At 37.5% G+C, this 22,943-nt stretch overlaps 1 protein-coding gene across 1 annotated transcript; it reads right to left on the bottom strand.

Annotated features, from left to right (window-relative positions):
- Positions 1-511: 511 nt before the first annotated feature.
- Positions 512-11,345, bottom strand: LOC127417179 (palmitoyltransferase ZDHHC23-A-like). The gene is made up of 6 exons (XM_051656999.1): positions 10,890-11,345; positions 9,510-9,709; positions 8,195-8,839; positions 2,344-2,511; positions 1,959-2,226; positions 512-1,610 (listed from the first exon to the last, which is right to left on the bottom strand). The coding sequence occupies exons 2-6, from the start codon at positions 9,629-9,631 to the stop codon at positions 1,599-1,601; spliced, it is 1,215 nt and encodes a 404-aa protein (XP_051512959.1). The 5' UTR covers positions 9,632-9,709; positions 10,890-11,345; the 3' UTR covers positions 512-1,598.
- Between the last annotated feature and the right edge of the window lie 11,598 nt (positions 11,346-22,943).

Here is a 22,943-nt window from a genome sequence, read left to right as displayed (position 1 = left end):
ATGGGTGGTTTGTAATTAATATTTTTATATTGTTCTCTATTGTTTGTATTGGACAGGTAGATTGAAAATAATTGGTTATCTTTGTAAACTGTAATTTGTCTGAGTAAACATGTAAAATGTATATTGTTTTAACAAAATATACTATATTTTTATTATTTTATTTTAAAGTATTCTGTACTGCTCTGTGAAAGATGTCAGTGATGAGAAACAGGAAATGTGTTTAACTGAAACAGCTAAACCATATCATAACATCACTTTGCATATTTGTAGGAGGAAGTATGTTCTAAAAAACAATCAACTCTTTCTCGTTCCTTCTTGTGGTCGCACAGAGGCGAAAGGGCTAGAACTAAAAGCTCTAAAACCACTTATTCTTTACCCATCATCCTCGACTCTTTAAGTAGGTCACTCATGACATTTTCACAGTAATCAACAGAACCAGAAGGATTTAATTCACTGAAACAGTTTAACACAGAGATAAAACCAGAAAACACAACTGAAGTAATGTGTGATAATTAATTTAATATGGATGATAAAATAGAATTATTGTGTTCAAGTAGACATAGCTTGATAGACAAAACAATCTTTCATATATCTAAAAATCAGTTATTAATGAATGTTTCTTAACCCTAAAAAGGTTTTTGTATCCTGGAGGATCCAAACATTTAAGAGGCTAGAGAAAAAAGCAATGAGTGAGTCTGTCAAATATTTGTGAAAAATATTGAAAACCCTCCTTGAAAATACTGAGGTCATGTGACTTTGTGTATGCAAAACCATCAACTCACAATCTTTATCGAAACATAACATGGTAGCATTTTTTGAGAAGGCAGCTGACCTTCAAGTCAGAAGTATATTTTCATGTTTTTCATGTTATTTTCATGATTTCTACGAGCTGTAAAATTTTAAATAAAATCAATATTTTAGAAAAGCATGGAATATATTATGTGGGCCGTTATGTGTTGGAAAATAGCAATAAATACATTTTAAGAGGTACCTTTATGTTCTTTGCCCTCTTATTACAGTAATTTTTAAACATTTTACCATGTTGCATTTTATTTATTGGGGCTTTCATCGTATTCCTAAAATGTAACTTACATTTTCTTAATATTTCTTATATTTGTCTCTAAGAAAACACAGACTTTTTGAATCTCTACTCAGTTTGCAAAATCCAGTCTTAAGAAATCTGCAGACTTTTTCTTAGCATTTTCTGCAAAGATTTTGTTAATATGGTAAAAATGTGTTAAAGGGAGCTGATGGTAGAACTTATTTTATTGTTAGCTGAAAGCATCATCAGATCAGCCAAAATATTTAATAAATGAACACCCAAGCGGTGGGGCATTAGTAGAATTTTTTTAATGATGAGCGTTCTAATTCTGCAGAAATTTGTTGCACTTTTCTGTTGAGTTCCCATGTGGGCCTACTTACAATGACTTGTGAAACTTATTTGAATTAGTGTTGTTTTTACTTATTTATGCCATAAAGTTGTAACCTTTATGGGCAGAGCTTGGTTAGATGAGGGAGTAGGCAGTTTCATTTCATGAATACCTTGCTGTGATAGCACACACAGTAACATCAAGCTGTGCCTTATTCAATGCGCCCATTTAAAGTTGCCACTAGTTGGAGTAAAAACACAAAAAAACAACATGAAATAAAGTACAGTGTGAAAATGTACATGATAGTACTTTTAAAATAGGTGTTTTCATCTGTCTAGAGTAGATTGTGACTGCTTTTTGCCAGTTTTATACTGTCCATTATTAACAACACTAGCATTCTGCTTGATACAAATGAGGTAAATGTGTCAACCAATTGACATTTCAAACATGATAAGGTCTCAATTTTTTCAAACGAGTTCCTCTTTAAGCCTAACCACACTTACAGGTGTGTTCTGCATACAGTATCACATCAGTACAGATGTAGTACATATTCCATTTGATCAATACCACTCCCCTGGGTCATCATACCATATCTGTGAAGGTCAAGGGGGATACGTTCTCGTCAGTATTCATGGTGAGGAACTGGATCCAGTTCTGGCGGAAGCCCTGTGAATAGATGCCAGTTTCCACAACCAGGCCAAAGTAACGCCGTCTTCCAGTTTTGTTGCGCAAAGCAATTTGAGCTTCACGTTCTGTTACGTTATTACTGACATTGATGATCTGAAGGATGAACAGGTACAGCAAACCACCTGTTATGATACTGCTGTACCACACACATGTAAAGCACAGTGCTTTGCTACACACACACACACACACACACACACAAACAAATGTGTCATATTAGGCCGTGTTGATAAAAGCTGTCTATGTGCATCTATTTTTTCCAGTAAAAAGTAATTGAAATTGTGTGTACCTGTATTGATTGTAGACTCCAGGGCAGTATAACATGGCTGTGAATATACTCTGGTGTGGACATATACTCCGTAAGACCAAACTGATCCCATAGAATGATGTCAACAAGAAGAGAAGCAGCGTCAAAAGGAACTGCCTGTGATTGGCTTGCCCAACACAGCTATTTATCCTGTCATAAATTGGAAAATCACACACACATAAAGACAAAAACACAATGTAAACCAGGGAAACACACAGACATATGCACTGAAATAATTAAGTGTTACATACACACACAAACCTTAAACTTTAAACAGAGAATTACGTGGTCCATAGTCGCACCCTCAGACACATTTTGTGCTCTTACTTAGTTTTAGTCAAAGGTCTGGCTACACAAAACTACATGGTCCATGTTCATGCTTTAATTTGTGCCTGTGTGTGTTGTGAAGTAGCATGGAAACAGATTGGCACCTTTACTGTGCTGAGTGCTGTGTTCCTGTGACCTTTGCACATGTCTTGCCAGTCTGCCCTGCTCCAGTGACATCTTCTGGGAATCAACTTGAACATACAGTATGTGTGTGTCTTTGTCTTTGTCTGACTGGGTAGTGTATATACATACATAAAAGGGTGTCAAGGAGATCATACAAAAGAATCAAATATTGCCATGAGCAGATTATTACCATGTGATGCTTCATTGTGAAATTACTCTCATAGTTCTGTAGTTTCCAGAGTGTCTATGGTTAATAATGCTAAATTTACACTGGGAATGAAGCACTCTGTTTAGAAGGGGCTTCCACATGACTCGCATCAGAGCGTCAACGCTCCACTCAATGCCACGTGCTGATTTGCAGATAGCACCATGGAGGTGTATTTTTTACGAGTTTGCCAGGAAAAAATGGGAGCTGTACAAAGTGGTTAATTTATGTGCGGTAGTGGGTTATTCTTTGGTGGGCAACTTAGAATAAGTCTTGGAGTGATATGTGACAAGAAATGCTGTCAGACACAAAGATGCGCATTTGAAAAAACACACTTGAGTATATTTTGAAGAACAGACAAAAGAAAAGCCATTGATTCGCTGTGTATTCAGAGGCGCTCTGCTTCCCATAAGCGCAGCTTTCTCATTGGAACATGCGCATACAGAGTGCTCACTGTTTCTGCTGTTTCAGTCATCTGAAAATAGTTTGCATCTGCAAGAACAGTGTCATCTGTGAGAACGCTGCAAATTATTTCACACCAAGTCAGGAGGTGCTCTAAGTTTAGTTCACTTGATTTCCACGGAGCAGTTCACATTTACACGCATTGTGAATGCAGCATTGCTTAATTCCAAACATTTGTGGCTGAATACATAACCATACAAAGCAAATGACATGCAGCAACATTAATGAACTGTCTTGTGTGTCATCATAATTCACTACAGCTTCAGAAGTGGTGTTTTATATACTTTTATGAATAACCAAAGGAGCTGGTAAAAAAGAAAATCAAAGTGGTTGGTGGGCAAAAAAAATGTGTATCTTTTTACCCCAGTGTTAGCTATGAAAACAGCATCTTTCTGTTTTCCTGCTCCAATTTTCCTTTGTTCCACCGCTGAACTACCAGCATCACTAGAGAAATTATATTTTACCCAAGTTATAAGATTGCAGTCTGAATTGAATGTGGTGACATAAAAAAGCGTGCACTGTGAAATAACACCAAAACAGTGCGCTTTTCTGTTGCGTTGTGTTCGCTGGCTGTACTCAACAACAAACACGGTGACTGGTTTAGTCCGATTCATGACTAAATGACTCTGAGCTGGTATTTTTAAAACAGTGATTCACCAGCTCACAAGTTCTCGTTTTGAATCAGTTTGACGAATCCTTCATTGAATGAACTTACTGAATTACTCGGAGGGGCTGAATGAATATGTGATATTCTGCAAGTTGCTCTCAGTCATGTCAAAATGTTTTGTGTACAAAGTTGATAAAATGCGATAATATATGATAGAATTTTGTTAAAGATAATTAATAATTTTAATACATCATTTTAAGTTATTTAAACAAAGTTAAAGAATATATATATATATTATATTGCAAAAGTATTCAGCCCCTGACCAATTCTCTCATATTACCAAATTATAAATGGTACACTGAAATTTCATTCTGATTGATATTTTATTTTAAAACACTGAAACTCAAAATCAATTATTGTAAGGTGACATTGTTTTTTTTATTGGGAAATATTCTTATGAAAAATAAAAAACTGAAATATCTTGCTTAAGTATTCAACCCCCACACATTAATATTTGGTCGAGCCACCTTTTGCTGCAATAACTGCTTTAAGTCTTTTAGGGAACATATGTACCAACTTTGCACACAGTAACGAAGTGATTTTGGCCCATTCTTCTCAGCAGATTTGCTCCAGGTTGTTCAGGTTGGTTGGGTGACGCTTGTGGACTGCAATTTTCAAATAGTGCCACAGATTCTCAATAGGATTGGGATCAGGACTTTGACTGGGCCACTGTAGGACATTTATCTTTTTGTTCTTGAGCCACTCCAATGTTGCTTTGGCCTTGTGCTTGGGATCATTGTCCTGCTGAAAGGTGAATTTCCTCCCAAGCTTCAGTTTTTTAGCAGACTGAAGCAGGTTCTCTTGCAGTATTTCCCTATATTTTGCTCCATCCATTCTTCCTTCAATTCTAACAAGATGCCCAGTCCCTGCTGATGAGAAGCATCCCCACAGCATGATGCTGCCACCACTATACTTCACTGTAGGGATGGTGTGTCTTGAGGCATAGAAAGTGTTAGGTTTGCACCACACATAGCGCTTTGAGTTTTGGCCAAAAAGCTCTATCTTGTTCTCATCTGATCACAAAACCTTCTCCCACATCGAAGCTGGGTCACTCACATGCTTTCTGGCAAACTCCAGACGTGCTTTCAGATGGTACTTTTTGAGTAATGGCTTCTTTCTTGCTACCCTCCCATATAGGCCAGCGTTATGCAGTGCTCTTGATATGGTGGACTGGTGCACCATTACTCCACTGCCAGCCACTGAACTCTGTAGCTCCTTCAAAGTGATTGTTGGCCTCTCTGTGGCTTCTCTCACAAGTCTCCTTTTTGTTAGAGCATTGAGTTTTGAGGGACAGCCTTTTCTTGACAGTGCCTGGGTGGTGTGGTGTAGCTTCCACTTCCTGATTATTGATCTAACTGTGCTCACTGGGATATCCAAACATTTGGGTATTATTTTGTACCCTTTCCCTAATCTGTGCATTTTTATTACTTTATCTCTAACTTCTGTGAATGCTCTTTGGTCTTCATTTTCCTTCAGATTCACAGCCTGACCAATGATCCTTCAATAATGGGTTTTTTATCCAGACAATGTGATTGCAACTTTAATGATTCACAGGTGGATGCCAGTGGTAAAGTAACTGTGTCCTCCTTAGGGCAATTTCTTTCATCTGTGTAACCTGGCAGCTTCCACAGCACAGGGGTTGACTACTTATGCAAGCAAGATATTTCAGTTTTTTGTGTGTGTGTGTGTGTGTGTGTGTGTGTGTGTGTGTGTGTGTGTACATATATATATATATATATATATATATATATATATATATATATATATATATATATATATATATATATATTATATACACTACCGGTCAAAAGTTTTGAAACACTTACTCATTCTTTATTATAATTTTCTTTTTCCACATTTTAGAATAATAGTAAAGTCATCAAAACTATGGAATAACATAAATGGAACTATGGGAATTATGTTGAGACTAAACAAAATAAATAAAAACTGTGTTATATTTTAGCATCTTCAAAGTAGTCACCCTTTGCCTAGAATTTGCAGACATTTACTCCTGACATTTTCTCAACCAACTTCTTGAGGTATCACCCTGGGATGCTTTTTAAACAGTATTGAAGGAGTTCCCATCTATGTTGGGCACTTATTGGCTGCTTTTCTTTATTATTTGGTCCAAGTCATCAATTTCAAAAACTTTTTTTTTATTATTACATTTTAGTTTTATAATGAAATAAATTAATATGGTGGCACAATTATATTTTGGTCCACAAAACAAATTTCAAACATTTAAGCATATGCCTTCAGATCAAAAGATTTTTAAGATCATGAGAAACATTTCAGTCAAGTGTTTCAAAACTTTTGACCGGTAGTATATATACATATACATACATACATACAATATATATATATATATATATATATATATATATATATATATATATATATATATATATATATATACATTATAAACTGTATAAACATACAAACACAGTATATATAATTTATCAATATAAACTTCAGACCCCCAAGCAATGTCGCTTGGTCCAATCAGGCCCGCAGTCCAAAATTAGTTTGACACTCCTATCTTAGGATGTTCTTGGTAAATTTAAATTGTTAAGGAATTGAGGTCTCTGGAAGCTCAACATTCAATATCCCTTCACAAATTTGATAGTTTTAAAATATTTCTTGTTGCTATATACCCTAAAATTAAAACAATAATAATAATTAGTGAGGTAAAAACGTGTGTGAAAATCACTACGGTGTTAGCAGACTTGCTGAAGGGTCAGCGACGGGTTCAAAGTTGAAATTGTTTGAACTATGAGTACTGCGTTACAACCAGAGAGTATTTAGCATAGACGAGCCACTTTTATTAAAATGAATGGGAGAAATTGGACCGCCAAACGGTCAACGAATGTAGAAAGGAAGTCCCGTCTTACAGGTAAAAGATCCAATCACCTTTTAGATACAGACATAGCCTGTCATTCAACTTGAGTTTACGCATGCACATTAGCTAAACCAGCCTCAATTTTTTGTGACATCTGAGGTAAAGAAGCACAATTTATGATTTCAGTGTTGTCAGATTTTACTGCTGATTTGAAATATGTTCTTTGATCATAATCTTTTTTGAGATTTCAGTCTTTCCCCATTCAAGAATGGCCACCGAGTGCACTGACTTGTTAGAAAGACTTTGGTAACAATGCTTGAGGAAAACGCAACCAAAGTCCCTTTCAGCGCAACTCAGTCAACTTGGTGGCCATCTTGGGCACGCTCCCGTCATAAAAGCATAGCTTCTAACTAATTTAATGGGGAAAGACCAACCATCTCCAAAATGGTTGGTCAAGATTATGATCAAAGCAGTAAAATCTAACAACAGTGGGATTATATATAGTGCTTCTTCAGCTCGGATCATGCTGAAAAATGCTATTTTTCAGGCTGGTCTAACTAATGCTCATGTGCATACTTTAGTTGACTGACAGGCAATTTCTGTCTCTTAAAGGTGATTGGCTCTTTTCCCTGTAAGGCAGGACTTCCTTTTCTACACCCGCTCTATTGGGTGTTCCAATTTCTCGCATTTATTTAACACAAGTGCTCCGTCTTGGGCTAAATAAACTTTGGCACAGCATGGCCCTGGGAGCAACACTATAGCTGACGCATCACTCTATAAAGTTCAATGTATTTAGCAACACTGACACAAGTCATGTGGAGGCCCTTTTACTCAATTGTTAAAGGTGAAATGTATAATTTATGCACAACTATCTGCACCAAGCGGAATTGCAAAAATAGTGACTTTTTTCCAACAGGTTTCTCAAACACTTCCCCTTTCTGCCATTGGTCAGAAAAAGGATAATCATGCACCAAACTAAAACTATAAAATTGGTATAAGCCATTGTTGTTATGTTGGATGCTTAAACAGATCAATGTTTTGATAGTGCCACAGAGCCACAGTGTTTACACTTTTCGAGGGAATCAACCTATGAATTACTTATATTAATGAATGGATCTATATAAAAAGTTTAAATGGGAGAAAGTAATTTAACATTGAAAAATATACACACATCACCTATAAAGATAGGAAGTAGGAGTGAGAAACCCACCAGACACAGTGGTGGTCCATTCGAAGCACACATGTCCCACAGATCCTGCAATGCCCTGCTCTTGGTGGTCGCACCAGTCGGCACACAGGGCACCACTTCTTCTTTTCTTCAATCTTTCCCTTTGACTGGTTAATTCCATTGCAGGGGGTGGAGTCTTGGGTTAAGTTTTTGCTCTGATTGGTTGTAGAGCTGCTGTTGAGAGCTAATGAGTGAGATTTGACAAACCCTGGTCCCTGTTTGGTGCACACAAGAGAGATGAGTGTCAGAAGCATGCCTGTTGTCGCAGTAACCACCTGCAGACTACTTACATCTCCTCTGGGAAGGATCTCGGTGAGGAAAAGGTAGTACATATAGGCAAGGGAGAAGAGTGCCAAACTAAGGAAAAACAGTGTGCGCCTTTTCCTTTTGTGAGTTACATAGTAATACCAGAGCACCAGTCCTGGTAAGGCAGTCAGGGTTACAACTCCCAGCAGACAATTGATTGCTGCCACCCTCAACAGGCCAGGAAGCAATACCATTGGAGGTAGGACAGACAGCTCCAATCGGAGAGGTCCTATGGCACAACAAGGCAAACCCAAACGATCAGCAATGCGAGAGACGAAATGTGAGAAGATGTTTGGCTTGTCTGGCTCTCTTCTGAGTAATCTAATGAGAGGAGATGACAGAAATGAGGGATGAATTTGTGGCTATATTACTTAAAAAGCAATACAATGAAAAGTATGTCATCATTAACTCACCTGTATGTGATTCCAAACCCATATGACTTTCATTCTTCTATGCCACACTAAATGAGAAGTTTAGTAGAATAACCTGGCTGTCCTTTCCGTACATTGAAAGTGAATGGGGAAGAGTTCTGTCAAGCTCCAAAAATGACAAAAAAGCACCATAAAAGTATGATTTACAGCAATTGGTCCATACAGATTCTGCACTGAAGTCATTCGATAGCTTTGTGTGAGGAACAGACTGAAATTTAAGTAATTATTTGTTTAAAATCTTTCCTTTTACTGTAGCTCTCAAATCTCATTTGATTCACCATCCACTTTCATTGAATGAAAAAAAAAAAAAAAAAAAATATATATATATATATATATATATAAAATAATAATTATTATTATTTTTATTTATTTTTTGGTATTCCATAAAAGAAACAAAAATATAGGTTTGGAAAAACATCAGGGTGAATAAATGATAATAAATAAATGAGTTAATTCACAGAATTTTTTAGAAGAACTATTCCTTTAAAGATGTAGAAGATGAACAAATGTAATGACAAACAACATCTACATGCCATGACCTAAAACGGCACTCCACTGACCTTTCACAGGCATCATCAAGTTCTTCACAATCACAGCAGCAGTACTCTCTTTGCTGGTCGATGTCTCCACAGCAACATAAAGGGTCATCTGGTTCTGGAGGCTTAAAACGTTCTCGTTTCATCTCCTTATGTCAGACACAGCCTGCTTCCACTGTGGAGTCAAGCTTTATCCAGGATTAGGTTAGATCACAAGTATTCACCTGTATGAAAATGGTTTATTCAACTTGGAACAGAGTTTCAAAAGGAGATTCAGATGTTTAAGCAGCTTCATGTTTAGAACTGCATGTAGTTTTTGCAGTTAGTTTACAGAAGACTTGTTCAAGCTCATTATTGGAGTTAATTTGAATACAACTCAAATTTGAGTACAACTTTTAATTCTTATGTCTGTTGTTGTTGTTTTGTTGTAGCTGGTTGATAGATTTGTGTTACGTCACCATTAGGGTGATTAGTGTTACTTCTGGTGAACTTAGAGCCTGTTCAATTTAAGTCATTCATCTCTACTCAATTGTATTTTACAAAAGTGCAGATTTACGTGCATTATAAAGTACTGAAGAGTATCCAATATGCCATATGGCTAACCTAGAATCCAGTCATGATTTCCCTTATACTGTAAAAGTGCTATAACTCAATTTAAATAATTAAATAAAATCAATGATACTTTAATCACAGATGAGTTAAATTTACTTGTAACTAGTATATAATTAAGTTCACATTATTGAGCCAAATATGTATGTTTACAAAGAAAAAATATGCAAACCGATTGCCTTTATGTCAACGCAACTGGGTGAATCCTTGCACATTTAAATAAATTATTTTCGTTTTATTTTCAAATTACTTTTGTAAAATGTCTGAAATAATTTTCTACTTCATTTAGTACAATGTCTGGACATGAGAGGTTTGTGTTAATGAAAGGTAATTGTTTTTTTATTTTTTGTTTTCCTCCAATACATAGGGTTCTTTAATTCTTATCAAAATGTAAAATATCAAAATTCAGACATCTCTGGTGTATTCCAGCTTCTCTGCTCATTAACAACTGAAACCACTCTCCATTTCTTGAATTAAGGCCATCATGTCTCCTGTGGATCCTATAATTGGGCCATCATAAACTTTTTCCTAAGAGATTGCTCTCTATCACAGTTGTCGGATAGAGAAAATTACTGAGTGACATGTGTTTGACATGTTCCAAATTACACTGGTTCCCTTGAGTAAACAATAGGTTTGCCCTGCAGTGTGTTATGTGATTCAAAAATTAACCTTTCATTATAATGATTAGAAGTTATGTTTGGAAACACCTAAATCACATATATTTCCCCAATAATTTTATTTTAAAAGCTATATAAAAAATTATTTTTTCAGCAATAATTTTTTTAATTTTTTTACCTACAGTTTAACAACCTCCTCAACACAGATCGAACTGCATCCCACAGGAAGTTCTTTTACGTTCAGTCTTCGTTCTTGGATCACTCTTCTCTCAGACAGCACTTTTAGCAGTTTTTTGACACAGCAGACATCTCCAGAGGTTTCTGTTCCGCCTCCGTAATATCCAGTCGCTGGATGTTACCATGTCAATGATGTTATTCAAGGAATTCCACCTTCACTGTCCACTTGAATCCAGTTTGTGCAATGTCATTAAATATTTCCCGACAATAAAGCAGATTAAAGTCCAGGCATCTTCATTCCATTCAAAAATGTTAATTAAGTTAATAGCCTATAATATCCAATAGGCTACCACCAATAAAGAGAAATGCGCCTTATGTAGGATTTAACAGTTTATGAAGTGCGGCTGGTAAAGACTGTCGAGATTCAAAGACCAGTGTGAGATAATTCACCGCACTCGCGCTCCACTCACGCCGTTGTGAGAGGGCAGGCGTGTGAGAGAGATATGTTTACCGATTAGGGTTGGGTGGCGGTGTTGAAAAAGGAAGTTGGCAGGTGTTACCGTGACAGCGACAACGTGAAGCAAGTGGGGAGATAGCGACGCGCGCATGCCGCGCATACTGGACGGGCCGGACACCGGGTCACCGACACCCTGTCACCTCATTCTTTAAAACATCGACGAAAGACGGCACACAACAATTTTTTTATATTCTTTAGTCACATAAATACCACTAAATCTGTTTGGATATACTATATATTACTGTAGGCTCAGTGTGCAGAGATACTCCAAATAACTGTGCTGTGCAAACCTTTTCTGTTCTATTCTACACTGAAATAATAACCTGCAATTGTTACCTCAAGGATCTACAGTATTTTTAGTTGAACTAACCCATGAAAATTACTCCAGTTGGTGTAACCTAATGTGTCAGGTTGATTTAATCAGATTACATTTACATTATACAGATCCATTTAAAATTACATTTCAGAATAAAACCACACTGTAACAAACTGCTGTAAATTGTATAGTAACTTTTTACAATAGTATCCTGTATTCTATTAATTACAGTCTGTTACTGTATTTTGCTATTAATTCTGAGAGATGTTGTCCAGTTACAAGTTTATTGTGTAATTTATGGCTAAGTCTTAGAAAAATACCTGTTTACTTGAAAACAAAATGGTAGCACCAGCACTGAACTAGGGATTTTTCTGATTAAATGTTGCGGTAGCAGAGAACTATTTAATGTTATTTATTGACAATAAATTTTTCTTGTTCAAAGTCCCATTATGGCGATTAGTGTTCCCCTAGGGACTTTAGACCATATTCATCAATAACTTCCTTCCAGCCATTACCAAAATGTTTCAAGTGAAAACATTTGCTCTATGATATAAGGGAGATTAAGTAGTTTGAAGTCTGACCTTAAACCAATGTAAGACCCGATCAACACTTACAGTATTTTTTTGTGTGATTTTTGAGGGCAATGTGACATACAGTATCTGTGAAAAGATGATATATTTTGACTGATAGGCAACAGAACTGTAAATATTGAGAATTGTTATTGAGACAGGGCACATATTTTTTAAATACATAATAACTCGTTATTACAAAATAATTTTGTTTTATGGAACCAGCTAGACACCAGCAGACATCAACAATAGGGATACAAATCTCATCAATGGTGACACTGATTTTCAGATGAAATGATAGACACTGAACATTACAAAACAACCTTTTTAAAGAGCACCTTTTTTAGATTACCAAAATAATTTTTTACAGTGTATTCTATTCTATTCTAAACATTTTTCATATTCAAAAAAATGCAACACTGCAGACCAGGGGCTTGGCCAAAGAAAAACAAATAAAACATGCAACGCATACTCTGCTAAAACAAAATAGAATAAATTCATTATACATTAAGAATTTTAACAATACTGTACATATGTTTATGAACCTGTCAATCTGGTGAAATATTTTTCGTTTAGAATGTGAGGGGACCTGGGTTCAAATTCAGACCAAAAAGCCTAAATTTTTAGTATATTTGGGGATGATCACCATGCTCTTTCGTTGTACTGAAAAGATCAGCTTAGAAATTTTACTTAACAACTCCTTTGCATTTCAAGTTTTGAGCAACATGAGGTAGATTAGCACAATGAAACTGTATTTTTATTAATTAATAAAGTAGTGTTGATAATAAAAAAAGTATTTGTCGGAGAATTCATCCATTTACTGTATGTCTAAATTTGGTCAGTCCAATCAAGTTGCACGTTCCGCAGATTATTTGATCATTCTTTTATTAAAATCCACTTGGTATAAAAATCGTAATGCGCAAAGCCAGTTCTATAGACTTTCCAAAACATCTGCATTTCATTTTAGCTTTTCTTAAGGCTGAATCCTGCATCTCAATAGACCAGGTGTGCTACTCATCCAGCTTGATTCTTGCAAGTCAGCCATTCAAGCTTCCTTCTGTTGGCCAGCAGATGGTACATGATTGAAAAGCCAGTGGTCTCTCTTGGGAGTGCGCTGGAAGGTGATGGGGGCAAACCGGTTGGAGTCCCTATCCGAAACAAAATACCAGGCTACCCCAAGTACAGAGTAGGTACATTATCATATCACTTACAATGCGCATGACTAGGATTAATATCAACCCTTCTTCACCCCTAACTTGGTTGTTTTTGAGCTCAACAGTCGATGCATTTGTCTTTAGCAGCCACATTCAGAGGTCAGAGGTCAAACAACTGGCATAGTGGCGATGATATGTGACTTACACTGTAAAAAAAAAAATGATGTTCAATTTATGGTAAAATAACAACAGCTGTGGTTGCCAGAAATTTACCATAAAAAATACAGTGACCATTATTCAGGCTTTACAGATGTAATTTGGATGCCTCTATGTTTTACAGTTCACTACCGTTTATATTATTAAATTATATAAACTTGATATACTAACCTTCTGGAACTATAAAAGTCTGTTTTTTTGTTTTTTACTTTTAAATGTATTGTTAATCACTGTAGTAACTTCAAAAGGCCACATGATGACTTAAAGTTCATCAAGAGTGGTCCTTCCAGGAACAATAAGTAATACACATGTAGAGACATGTTGCAAAGTGTTACTCACACAAACACAAAACACCATTAGGGTAACACATGTGACACTAAAATAATGCAATAAACATTAACTAAACTATGAATATAACACAGAACACCCCAATGTATAGTACAGAACTGATATTAAAAATAAGAAGAAACATAACTGATGGGTCACACAGGGACTTCTGGGAGTGCCCGATTATTGTTTTCCATTAAAAGTATATGTATTCCCATGTATTCTCTTGTTAATCATAATATACATTTTACGTACATTATACGGTAAAAATAATACAATATTTTACCGTAAAATTACATGTATTGTCTTGTTAAATATTTTATAATTGTTTTACTGTGTATTTTAAGTACCTGTTATGCAAATAATAATACAATTTTCATTTTATATTTTTACATTCTTATACAGTTAAAATTATGGACATTTTTTACAGTGTACTTGTGCAACAGTTCAAACAGATGTGAATTATTTCCAAGCAACCCCTCCTTCTGATATCAGGTTTCCTCAAGTGGTGATCTGACCCCTACTGCCTTTTCAACAGGAGGACATAGTGTTCCCTCATTAACACAGTATGCTGCTACTGTATAACATTCCAGACACCTGTCAAAGTCAACATCAGGCTTCAACTACAGTTTAAAAGAAGAAGAAAAAAACTGTCTCTAGATTCTCTCAGTCGCACAAGCCCTGATTTAATGAAAACTCACTTCTACTTTTTTTCCCAGATAAACTGTACTGTACTATGTGCAGGGCTTCTGTGATATATGCAAGGCAAAATGGCATAATTTAAATTCTTTGCATCTGGTAATGGCATAAACATAAGGAATGTGGCTTTTACAGCAATTTGATACTGTATATGGTCATATGTGTAAACTATAAATATAGTATGTTAATGTACGTTGTATGTTTTGTATGTTTTCCCTGATATAAAAAAGTCATTCTTGTACATATGTGCAACTTATATTTCAAAATACTATACTAGGAATCATAATAGAATTTGAATATGTACTGTACATATATGACCAAATATATGAACTATAGTTTTAACTATAATATGGCTATATATCAGATTTCTGTGCAAGTCAGTAAAAGTCAGAATTTGCCTATAACTCAGCATTGTATCACAAGAGCTTACATAAAAGAGCCTGCAGGGCATTCTCCAGAGACTTCAGTACAGGGAGACAAATATACTGTAGAAAAAATGTCTGAGGCACACTTTGCTGATAAAACAGTCTGTAATGCAACAAGTGTTCCTTTGCTGTGCCTGTGTCCTCATCAGTTGAGGCAAGGCAAAGTAAAGAGATTACACTAGCAAAATATGAAGAATTTATCCCTCCAACTGGTCTTTATAATCTGCTGATTCGGGCTCCATTCCCCCAGTAGGTAAACAGGACCTCAGGTGTGCTTTTGTGTGTGCTTGTGAGTATTTCGTCAGAGAAGACAATTAATCATCACAAAGCATTTGGTTTGGTTACACAATGAAACAGAGCCATGATCACTGACAAAATGAAATAAAGAAACAAAAACAACTACACAGAAACACTCTACAAAACCTTTAAAGACAGAAAAAATCTATAGATCAGGTGGGGTTTATTCGGGGCCGTAGCTCTTCTGATAACATTAGGCATTTCATCAATATCACGTGGTCAGTGGCGAATGATCAGACTCCAGTCGCTGCCATCTCACTTGACGCCGAAAAGGCGTTTGATATGGTAGAATATGGGATTGTCTTTTTAAGATTTTGGAAATGTAAGGGTTCGGGAATACTTTTATTGGATGGATTAAGTTACTTTCTAGACACCTGGTAGCGGCGGTACAAACGAATGAATTAATTTCAGATTATTTTACTCTGGATAGGGGCACCAGGCAGGGTTGCCCTCTTTCCCCATTATTGTTCTGTCTTGCCCTGGAACCATTAGCAGATGCGATAAGAAAGGAGGAGAATTTTCCAGGGGTGATTGCGGGAGGTGTGGTGCATAAGCTTTTGCTTTACACAGATGATATTTTATTATTTGTCTCCGACCTCACTAGATCTATGCCTTGCCTCCACAGAATTATTCATTCCTTTTCTAAGTTCTCAGGATACAGAGTCAATTGGTATAAATCCGAAGCTTTGGCTCAGACAGCGTACTGCCCGGTAACGGCTTTCCAACCGGGTGCCTTCCAGTGGCCCAAAAAGGAAATTAAGTATTTGGGTATTTTATTCCCAGAAAATTTGAGTGATTTAGTTAGAGTTAATTTTGACCCTTTAATAAAAAGGTTTTCGAGTGATGTGGGCAGGTGGGCTTCATTACATTTATTGATGATTGGGAAGGTTAATGTTATTAAAATGAATTGTATTCCAAAATTTAACAACCTGCTACAGTCTCTCCCTGTAGATGTCCCCCTCTCTTATTTCAAGCAATTTGATGACATAGCGATGTCCTTCATTTGGAATGGTAAACGTCCCAGAATACATTTCAGTAAGGTGCATAGGCCGATTGACAAAGGTGGGCTAGGCCTACCCAAGATTTTGTTTTATATTATTATGCATTCGGTCTCAGACTTTTGACTCATTGGTCGCTTCCACCTGAGAGAGCCCCTTCCTGGTTTTGTATTGAACAAGAAGTTTTTGCCCCTATTTCACCATTGTAAAGCCTTTCTATCAAACTATTCAGAGAAGTTAAGTTGCACCCTGTTATCTCACATTTGCACTCGGTATGGACAAAAGCGTCCAGAGTGTTTAATTCTGACATTTATTTAAATGTTGCCTCAAGCATATGGCTGAACCCAGTATTAGATATTAATAAGTCCCCTTTCTGCTGGTCAGAGTGGATTGTGAGGGGGGGTTACTACACTCGGTGACCTATATGAGAGTGGAGGGTTGAGATCCATTGAAAATTTGGTTCAACATTTTGGGATTCCCAGATCTCAGTTCTTTAGGTATTTACAGCTGCGCCACCTGCTCTGTACTATTTTTGGGAGTAGCATACAACCCCCTAAAGCTACAGATTCTCTTGGAGTGGTGATTACTGCTTTTGGAAAAGGTCATGAGGCATCAGTGTATTACTCCATGATAATTCAGAGTCTGGGGGATGGAGCTTTAACTTCTATCAAAAGATTATATTAAACTTGGTATTGGAGGAGAGAGTGAGGGCTAGGATTCTAAAAAACTTCAAGTCTGTATCTAGAGATGCAAGGGTGCGCCTTATGCAATTCAAGATTTTACATAGATTCTATTGGACCCCTCTAGATTGTATAGGCTTGGTCTTAAAGACACACCCACCTGCTGGCAATGCCAGTCAGAAGATGGAGACACAACACATGTATTTTGGTGGTGTGTTAAGATCCAAGAATTTTGGTTGAAGGTTCAGAGTTTTATGTGTGACGTATTGGGCACTCAAATTTCATTTTGCCCCAGACTTGGTGATGGAGCGGTCATCAATATAGAGGATAAACACATAAAAAATTGGGTCCTAACCAGTATTATGATTGGCCCACAAATTGTTTTAAGGGGATGGAAGTCGGCTGGAGCGCCCTCATTTCAACAGTGGTGCACGGAGATGGGGAGGGTGTTGGCTTTCGAGGAAGTGTCATGTAGAAGACTGGGGATCTGGGATTGGTTCGATAGGAAATGGGGCAGCTATTTGGCATTTTTGGAGGGCTCTCGGGGAGGGGCAGTGGAGAGAGAAGCATAGTTTTAGTTTGTGTGTGATTATTATATATACACTATATTGCCAAAAGTATTCGCTCACCTGCCTTTAGACGCATATGAACTTAAGTGACATCCCATTCTTAATCCAGAGGGTTTAATATGACGTCGGCCCACCCTTTGCAGCTATAACAGCTTCAGCTCTTCTGGGAAGGCTTTCCACAAGGTTTAGGAGTGTGTTTATGGGAATTTTTGACCATTCTTCCAGAAGCGCATTTGTGAGGTCAGACACTGATGTTGGACGAGAAGGCCTGGCTCGCAGTCTTCGCTCTAATTCATCCCAAAGGTGCTCTATCGGGTTGAGGTCAGGACTCTGTGCAGGCCAGTCAAGTTCTTCCACACCAAACTCGCTCATCCATGTCTTTATGGACCTTGCTTTGTGCACTGGTGCGCAGTCATGTTGGAACAGGAAGGGGACATCCCCAAACTGTTCCCACAAAGTTGGGAGCATGGAATTGTCCAAAATCTCTTGGTATGCTGAAGCATTCAGAGTTCCTTTCACTGGAACTAAGGGGCCAAGCCCAGCTCCTGAAAAACAACCCCACACCATAATCCCCCCTCCACCAAACTTCACAGTTGGCACAATGCAGTCAGACAAGTACCGTTCTCCTGGCAACCGCCAAACCCAGACTCGTCCATCAGATTGCCAGATGGAGAAGCGTGAGTCGTCACTCCAGAGAACACGTCTCCACTGCTCTAGAGTCCAGTGGCGGCCTGCTTTACACCACTGCATCCGACACTTTGCATTGCACTTGGTGATGTATGGCTTGGATGCAGCTGCTCGGCCATGGAAACCCATTCCATGAAGCTCTCTACGCACTGTTCTTGAGCTAATCTGAAGGCCACATGAACTTTGGAGGTCTGTAGCGATTGACTCTGCAGAAAGTTGGCGACCTCTGCGCACTATGCGCCCCAGCATCCGCTGACCCCGCTCTGTCATTTTACGTGGCCTACCACTTCGTGGCTGAGTTGCTGTCATTCCCAATCGCTTCCACTTTGTTATAATACCACTGACAGTTGACTGTGGAATATTTAGTAGCGAGGAAATTTCACGACTGGACTTGTTGCACAGGTGGCATCCTATCACAGTACCACGCTGGAATTCACTGAGCTCCTGAGAGCGGCCCATTCTTTCACAAATGTTTGTAGAAGCAGTCTGCATGCCTAGGTGCTTCATTTTATACACCTGTGGCCATGGAAGTGATGGGAACACCTGAATTCAATTATTTGGATGGGTGAGCGAATACTTTTGGCAATATAGTGTATATTATTTCTTTTTTTTTTTTTTGTATACATATGTGACCACAGGGTTGTTTATTGAGGGTCAGGGTGGGGTTGGGGATTGGGGAGGGGGAGGGGTAATAGTGGGGGTTAAATGTTGATTCTGTGTATATATGTTTTGCTTTTCTTTGTGATATATATGAATCAATAATAAAAAAAAAAATATTCAGAAAGACAGACATAACCAATTTAGTCAGTTTAGTAATTTAACAAAAAATCAGTGTGTAAAAATATCTTACAGCACATACTGACTCTGAAGTCTTATCTAGGCTCAGTCATGATAGTGCAGCTTTTACTGTAATGCCTCACAGTAATACAGTTGGTATTGAGCTTCTCGTGGTGTAGACTAAAAGTGAACCGGAACCAACTGCAGGAGTGTTAAAAGCCTCTGTAGCCTATGATTAGAGCTCACACATACACTGCAGGCGACCTTTAGGCTCAATGCACTTAGTCTAATGCAGTCTTTCTAATGCATCTATAGCCTGTTGTCTTTCTCTGTCTGAGCGAAATGACTTATAATGATCCGGAAACTTAGTTTATCCATAACAATTATGCATTTTATGTCTAGAGGAGACAGCAAGAGAGACAAATTGAATGTCTTTACTTTTGCAGTGACTGCTGTATTTTGTTTAAACAACTGTAATGAAATCATAGAGTGTGGCATGTGATCCTTGGTAATGATAAATTACAAAACAAACAAAAGCCCTACCAGTGGTGCTATTGCAATTGTCAAGTACTATTGTATGCTGCACATTAAAATAGAATGAGCCATATGTTCATAATGACCTTCAGTAAAAGGTTTGAGTATCAGACATGTATTGTATTTGCAAATAGTCAAACAACAGCCCTGGACTCGCTGTTGTTGGAGTCCACGATGGAGGATGGTACATTTTGTTACGTTAACTCTATATTCTGCTTGAAAGCTTCACTTTATTTAGTTGACCAGCTACTGGAAAGCTTGCTTCTAAAACAACCAGGCCAATTTAACTGTTACACTTGTGTAAAATCACCATGCAAAAACTGCTTTATGCAGCACAATGAGCTAGTAGCTAACAGCTAGCGGTCGTGTTATTGTTTATGGTCAGTAATGTTTGTGTTGCGTTTAAGATGATGTCACGGCAGTAGAGGCGGCGCAACTATGACGATCAACCTATAATCCCACCCACGTTGAGGCGGCACTAAACTGCAGTGGAAAAGCAAGCTCAGAAAAGTAAAGCGAGTCGAGTCGAGTCGAACAGTAACGTGCAGTGGAAAAGTGCCATTATATTCCAAGAAAACAGCAGTAAACTGTAGATTTCAAGTGGACCTTTCTAGGTGGACTTGACAAGTGTTTTCCTACTGCTGACTGGGTGACACTTTATTTGTGTTTTTAAGTATTTTTTAAGTGTTATTAAGCGTAAGTATCTTCAGTTTGAAATGTTCCACTCTTTGATTTGTTCATCCTTCTTTGACAGTTGAGTGAGTGAGAACTGAGTTCTCAGGTTGGATTTCCACATCTGTTGTAGGCTAAAACTCAACACTACAGACCACATCCATTTGTTATCATACTGATCTCCCAGTAATAGACTCTGAAGACACTTAGGCACATGGATCTTGCTGATGATTTTAAACCAGTACGGAAGAACTATATAAAGAATCACTGACAGAGACTACATAATTTTGCCCCAGTGCATGAAGAAGGACAATATTTTAACTCACCCTCATGCCATCCTAGACATGTGACTTTTTTTTTCTGCTGAACACAAACAAAGATTTTTAGAAGAATATTTCAGCTCTGTAGGTCCATACATTACAAGTGAATGGTGGCCAGAACTTTGTAGGTCCAAAAAGCACATAAGGCAGCATAAAAGTAATCCGTATGACTCCAGTTTCAGAAGCGATATGATACGTGTGGGTAAGAAACAGATCAATATATGTAAATTTAATATTTAAGTCCTTTTTTACTATAAATGCTCCTCCCTGCCCAGTAGGTGACAATATGCAAAAAGAATGTGAATCACCAGAAATAAAAGAAGAAGAATGTGAAACTGAAAGTGGAGGTTTATCACAAAAAAACTTCAATATTGATCTGTTTCTCAACCATACTTAGCTTAGATTAAAGTCATGTGGATTACATTTATGATGCCTTTATGTGCTTTTTGGAGCTTCAAAATTTTAGTATCCATTCACTTGCATTGTATGGGCCTACAGAGCTGAGATATTCTTCTAAAAATCTTTGTTTGTGTTCAGCAGAAGATCTGGAAGATCTGCAGGGCCTCCGCTGGCCAAATTGATGCCCTACGCAGAGCTCCTGCTATCAGGTCCTTGAATAACTTATAACGTGCGAGTAAGGACAGCCAATGGAGTTTCTGGTGCCCCCCTGGGGTAAGATGGTGCCCCCCTATGGAGTTGGTACCCTACAGAGACTGTGTAATATGCGAATAGGGAACGGCGGTATGGAAGATCTGGGATGGCATGAGGATAAGTAATGGAGCATTCAAGTCCTCCTAGGAAGCTCGTACTTACGAGGTCGGAAATTGTAAATACAATGTGATTTGTTTAAGTGATTGAAGTCGGAAAGAAAGCACCCATTTTGCACTTTCATATTTGTTTCTCTCTTTTTTTACTTACTAGTAAATGTTGGAAGCTTTTTTAGCACCAATGCAACAAAATGAAGAGCAAAGCCACGCATTAGGTGTGTAATTAATGCTTCATCTATCTATTGTATCATTCTTTTGTGGCCACATATAATGATGGGAAATGTGTTTTGTTTGTTTTTTTGTTTTGCAGCTTGTTTCAGCATTAACCAGCTAAATGAGGCTTATTTTCTGGTAAGTTTTATCGTTATTCTTCATTAACAGTACAAAAAATAAATACAAACTGAACTGCACAATCAAAATCCTCATGTAAAACTGAATTATTACCAATAACAATTTTCTTCCACCATGATTCTTAAATTGACACACCTCTAACTTGCTTAAAGGAATGTTCCGGGTTCAATACAAGTGGAGCTCAATCGACAGCATTTGTGGCATATATTTCTTCTAAAAAAAAGCAAAGATCTTGGTTCCTGTGAGGCACTTACAATGGAAGTGAATGGGGGACAATTTCTGAGCACTAAAATATTCACTAGTTTCAATAGCCACAAGACATGGATATGTGTGTTACAGTTTTTCTCAATCGCTTTGGCACAATCGTCAAATGACTATTAAACTATATGACTAACTATATGAACATTAGGTAATTTGCTCACATGACTATAGTCATTTATAATTGCTTTGGCACAAAATGCATTGAGTAAGCCTTGCAGATCAAAATAGTTTGCATTCATTTGCTATTGAATGATATTACTCTCAAATGCAATTATACACATGATCATTATGTAAATCCCTACATGCTAAACAGAACAACCAACAATCACAATAACCTGTCACACATATATTAGATACATAATAGTTATGTGGTATTGTTGTAATAGTTGTCAGATGGATAGACTTAGGCTAGATGGGAAACAATTCAATTTCCTCACAATTTAGAGCGACCAAACGCAAATGCTGTCCAATTTAGCTGACAAGTGAAACTCATAACCTATCAGTTCTCAAACACATTTATACTGCAAGGGTAAGACTGAATTTCACAGCTGTGGAATATGGAGCATGCAGGAGTCAGACAGGGGCAAGAGCCTGCTAGTGCAAGAGGAAGGGGCATTAGAGTGCGGGGTGGTATGGGGAGGGAGAGCCAGAGAAAGGCAAAGGCACAGAGAAATCTCAAATGTGATATGGGCAACAATTATAGACCATGTCGTCAACCATGGCATAAGTATGACAGAGGCTGGTCGGAGAGTGCAGCCTAATCTGGGCCGGTCCACGGTGTTATCAATAGTCCAGACATTCAGGAGAGAAAACAGGTGTGTAATCAAATATTGTACTGCAATATTCCTTCACACTGGTATTCCAGTAAACTTAACCAATGCATGTCTCAGAATTTATGTAGAATACATTGACTTTACAG

This window comes from Myxocyprinus asiaticus, chromosome 3 (assembly GCF_019703515.2).
Source record: "Myxocyprinus asiaticus isolate MX2 ecotype Aquarium Trade chromosome 3, UBuf_Myxa_2, whole genome shotgun sequence".
Lineage (NCBI taxonomy): Eukaryota > Metazoa > Chordata > Actinopteri > Cypriniformes > Catostomidae > Myxocyprinus > Myxocyprinus asiaticus.
This window is presented reverse-complemented; position numbering and strand designations above follow the sequence as displayed.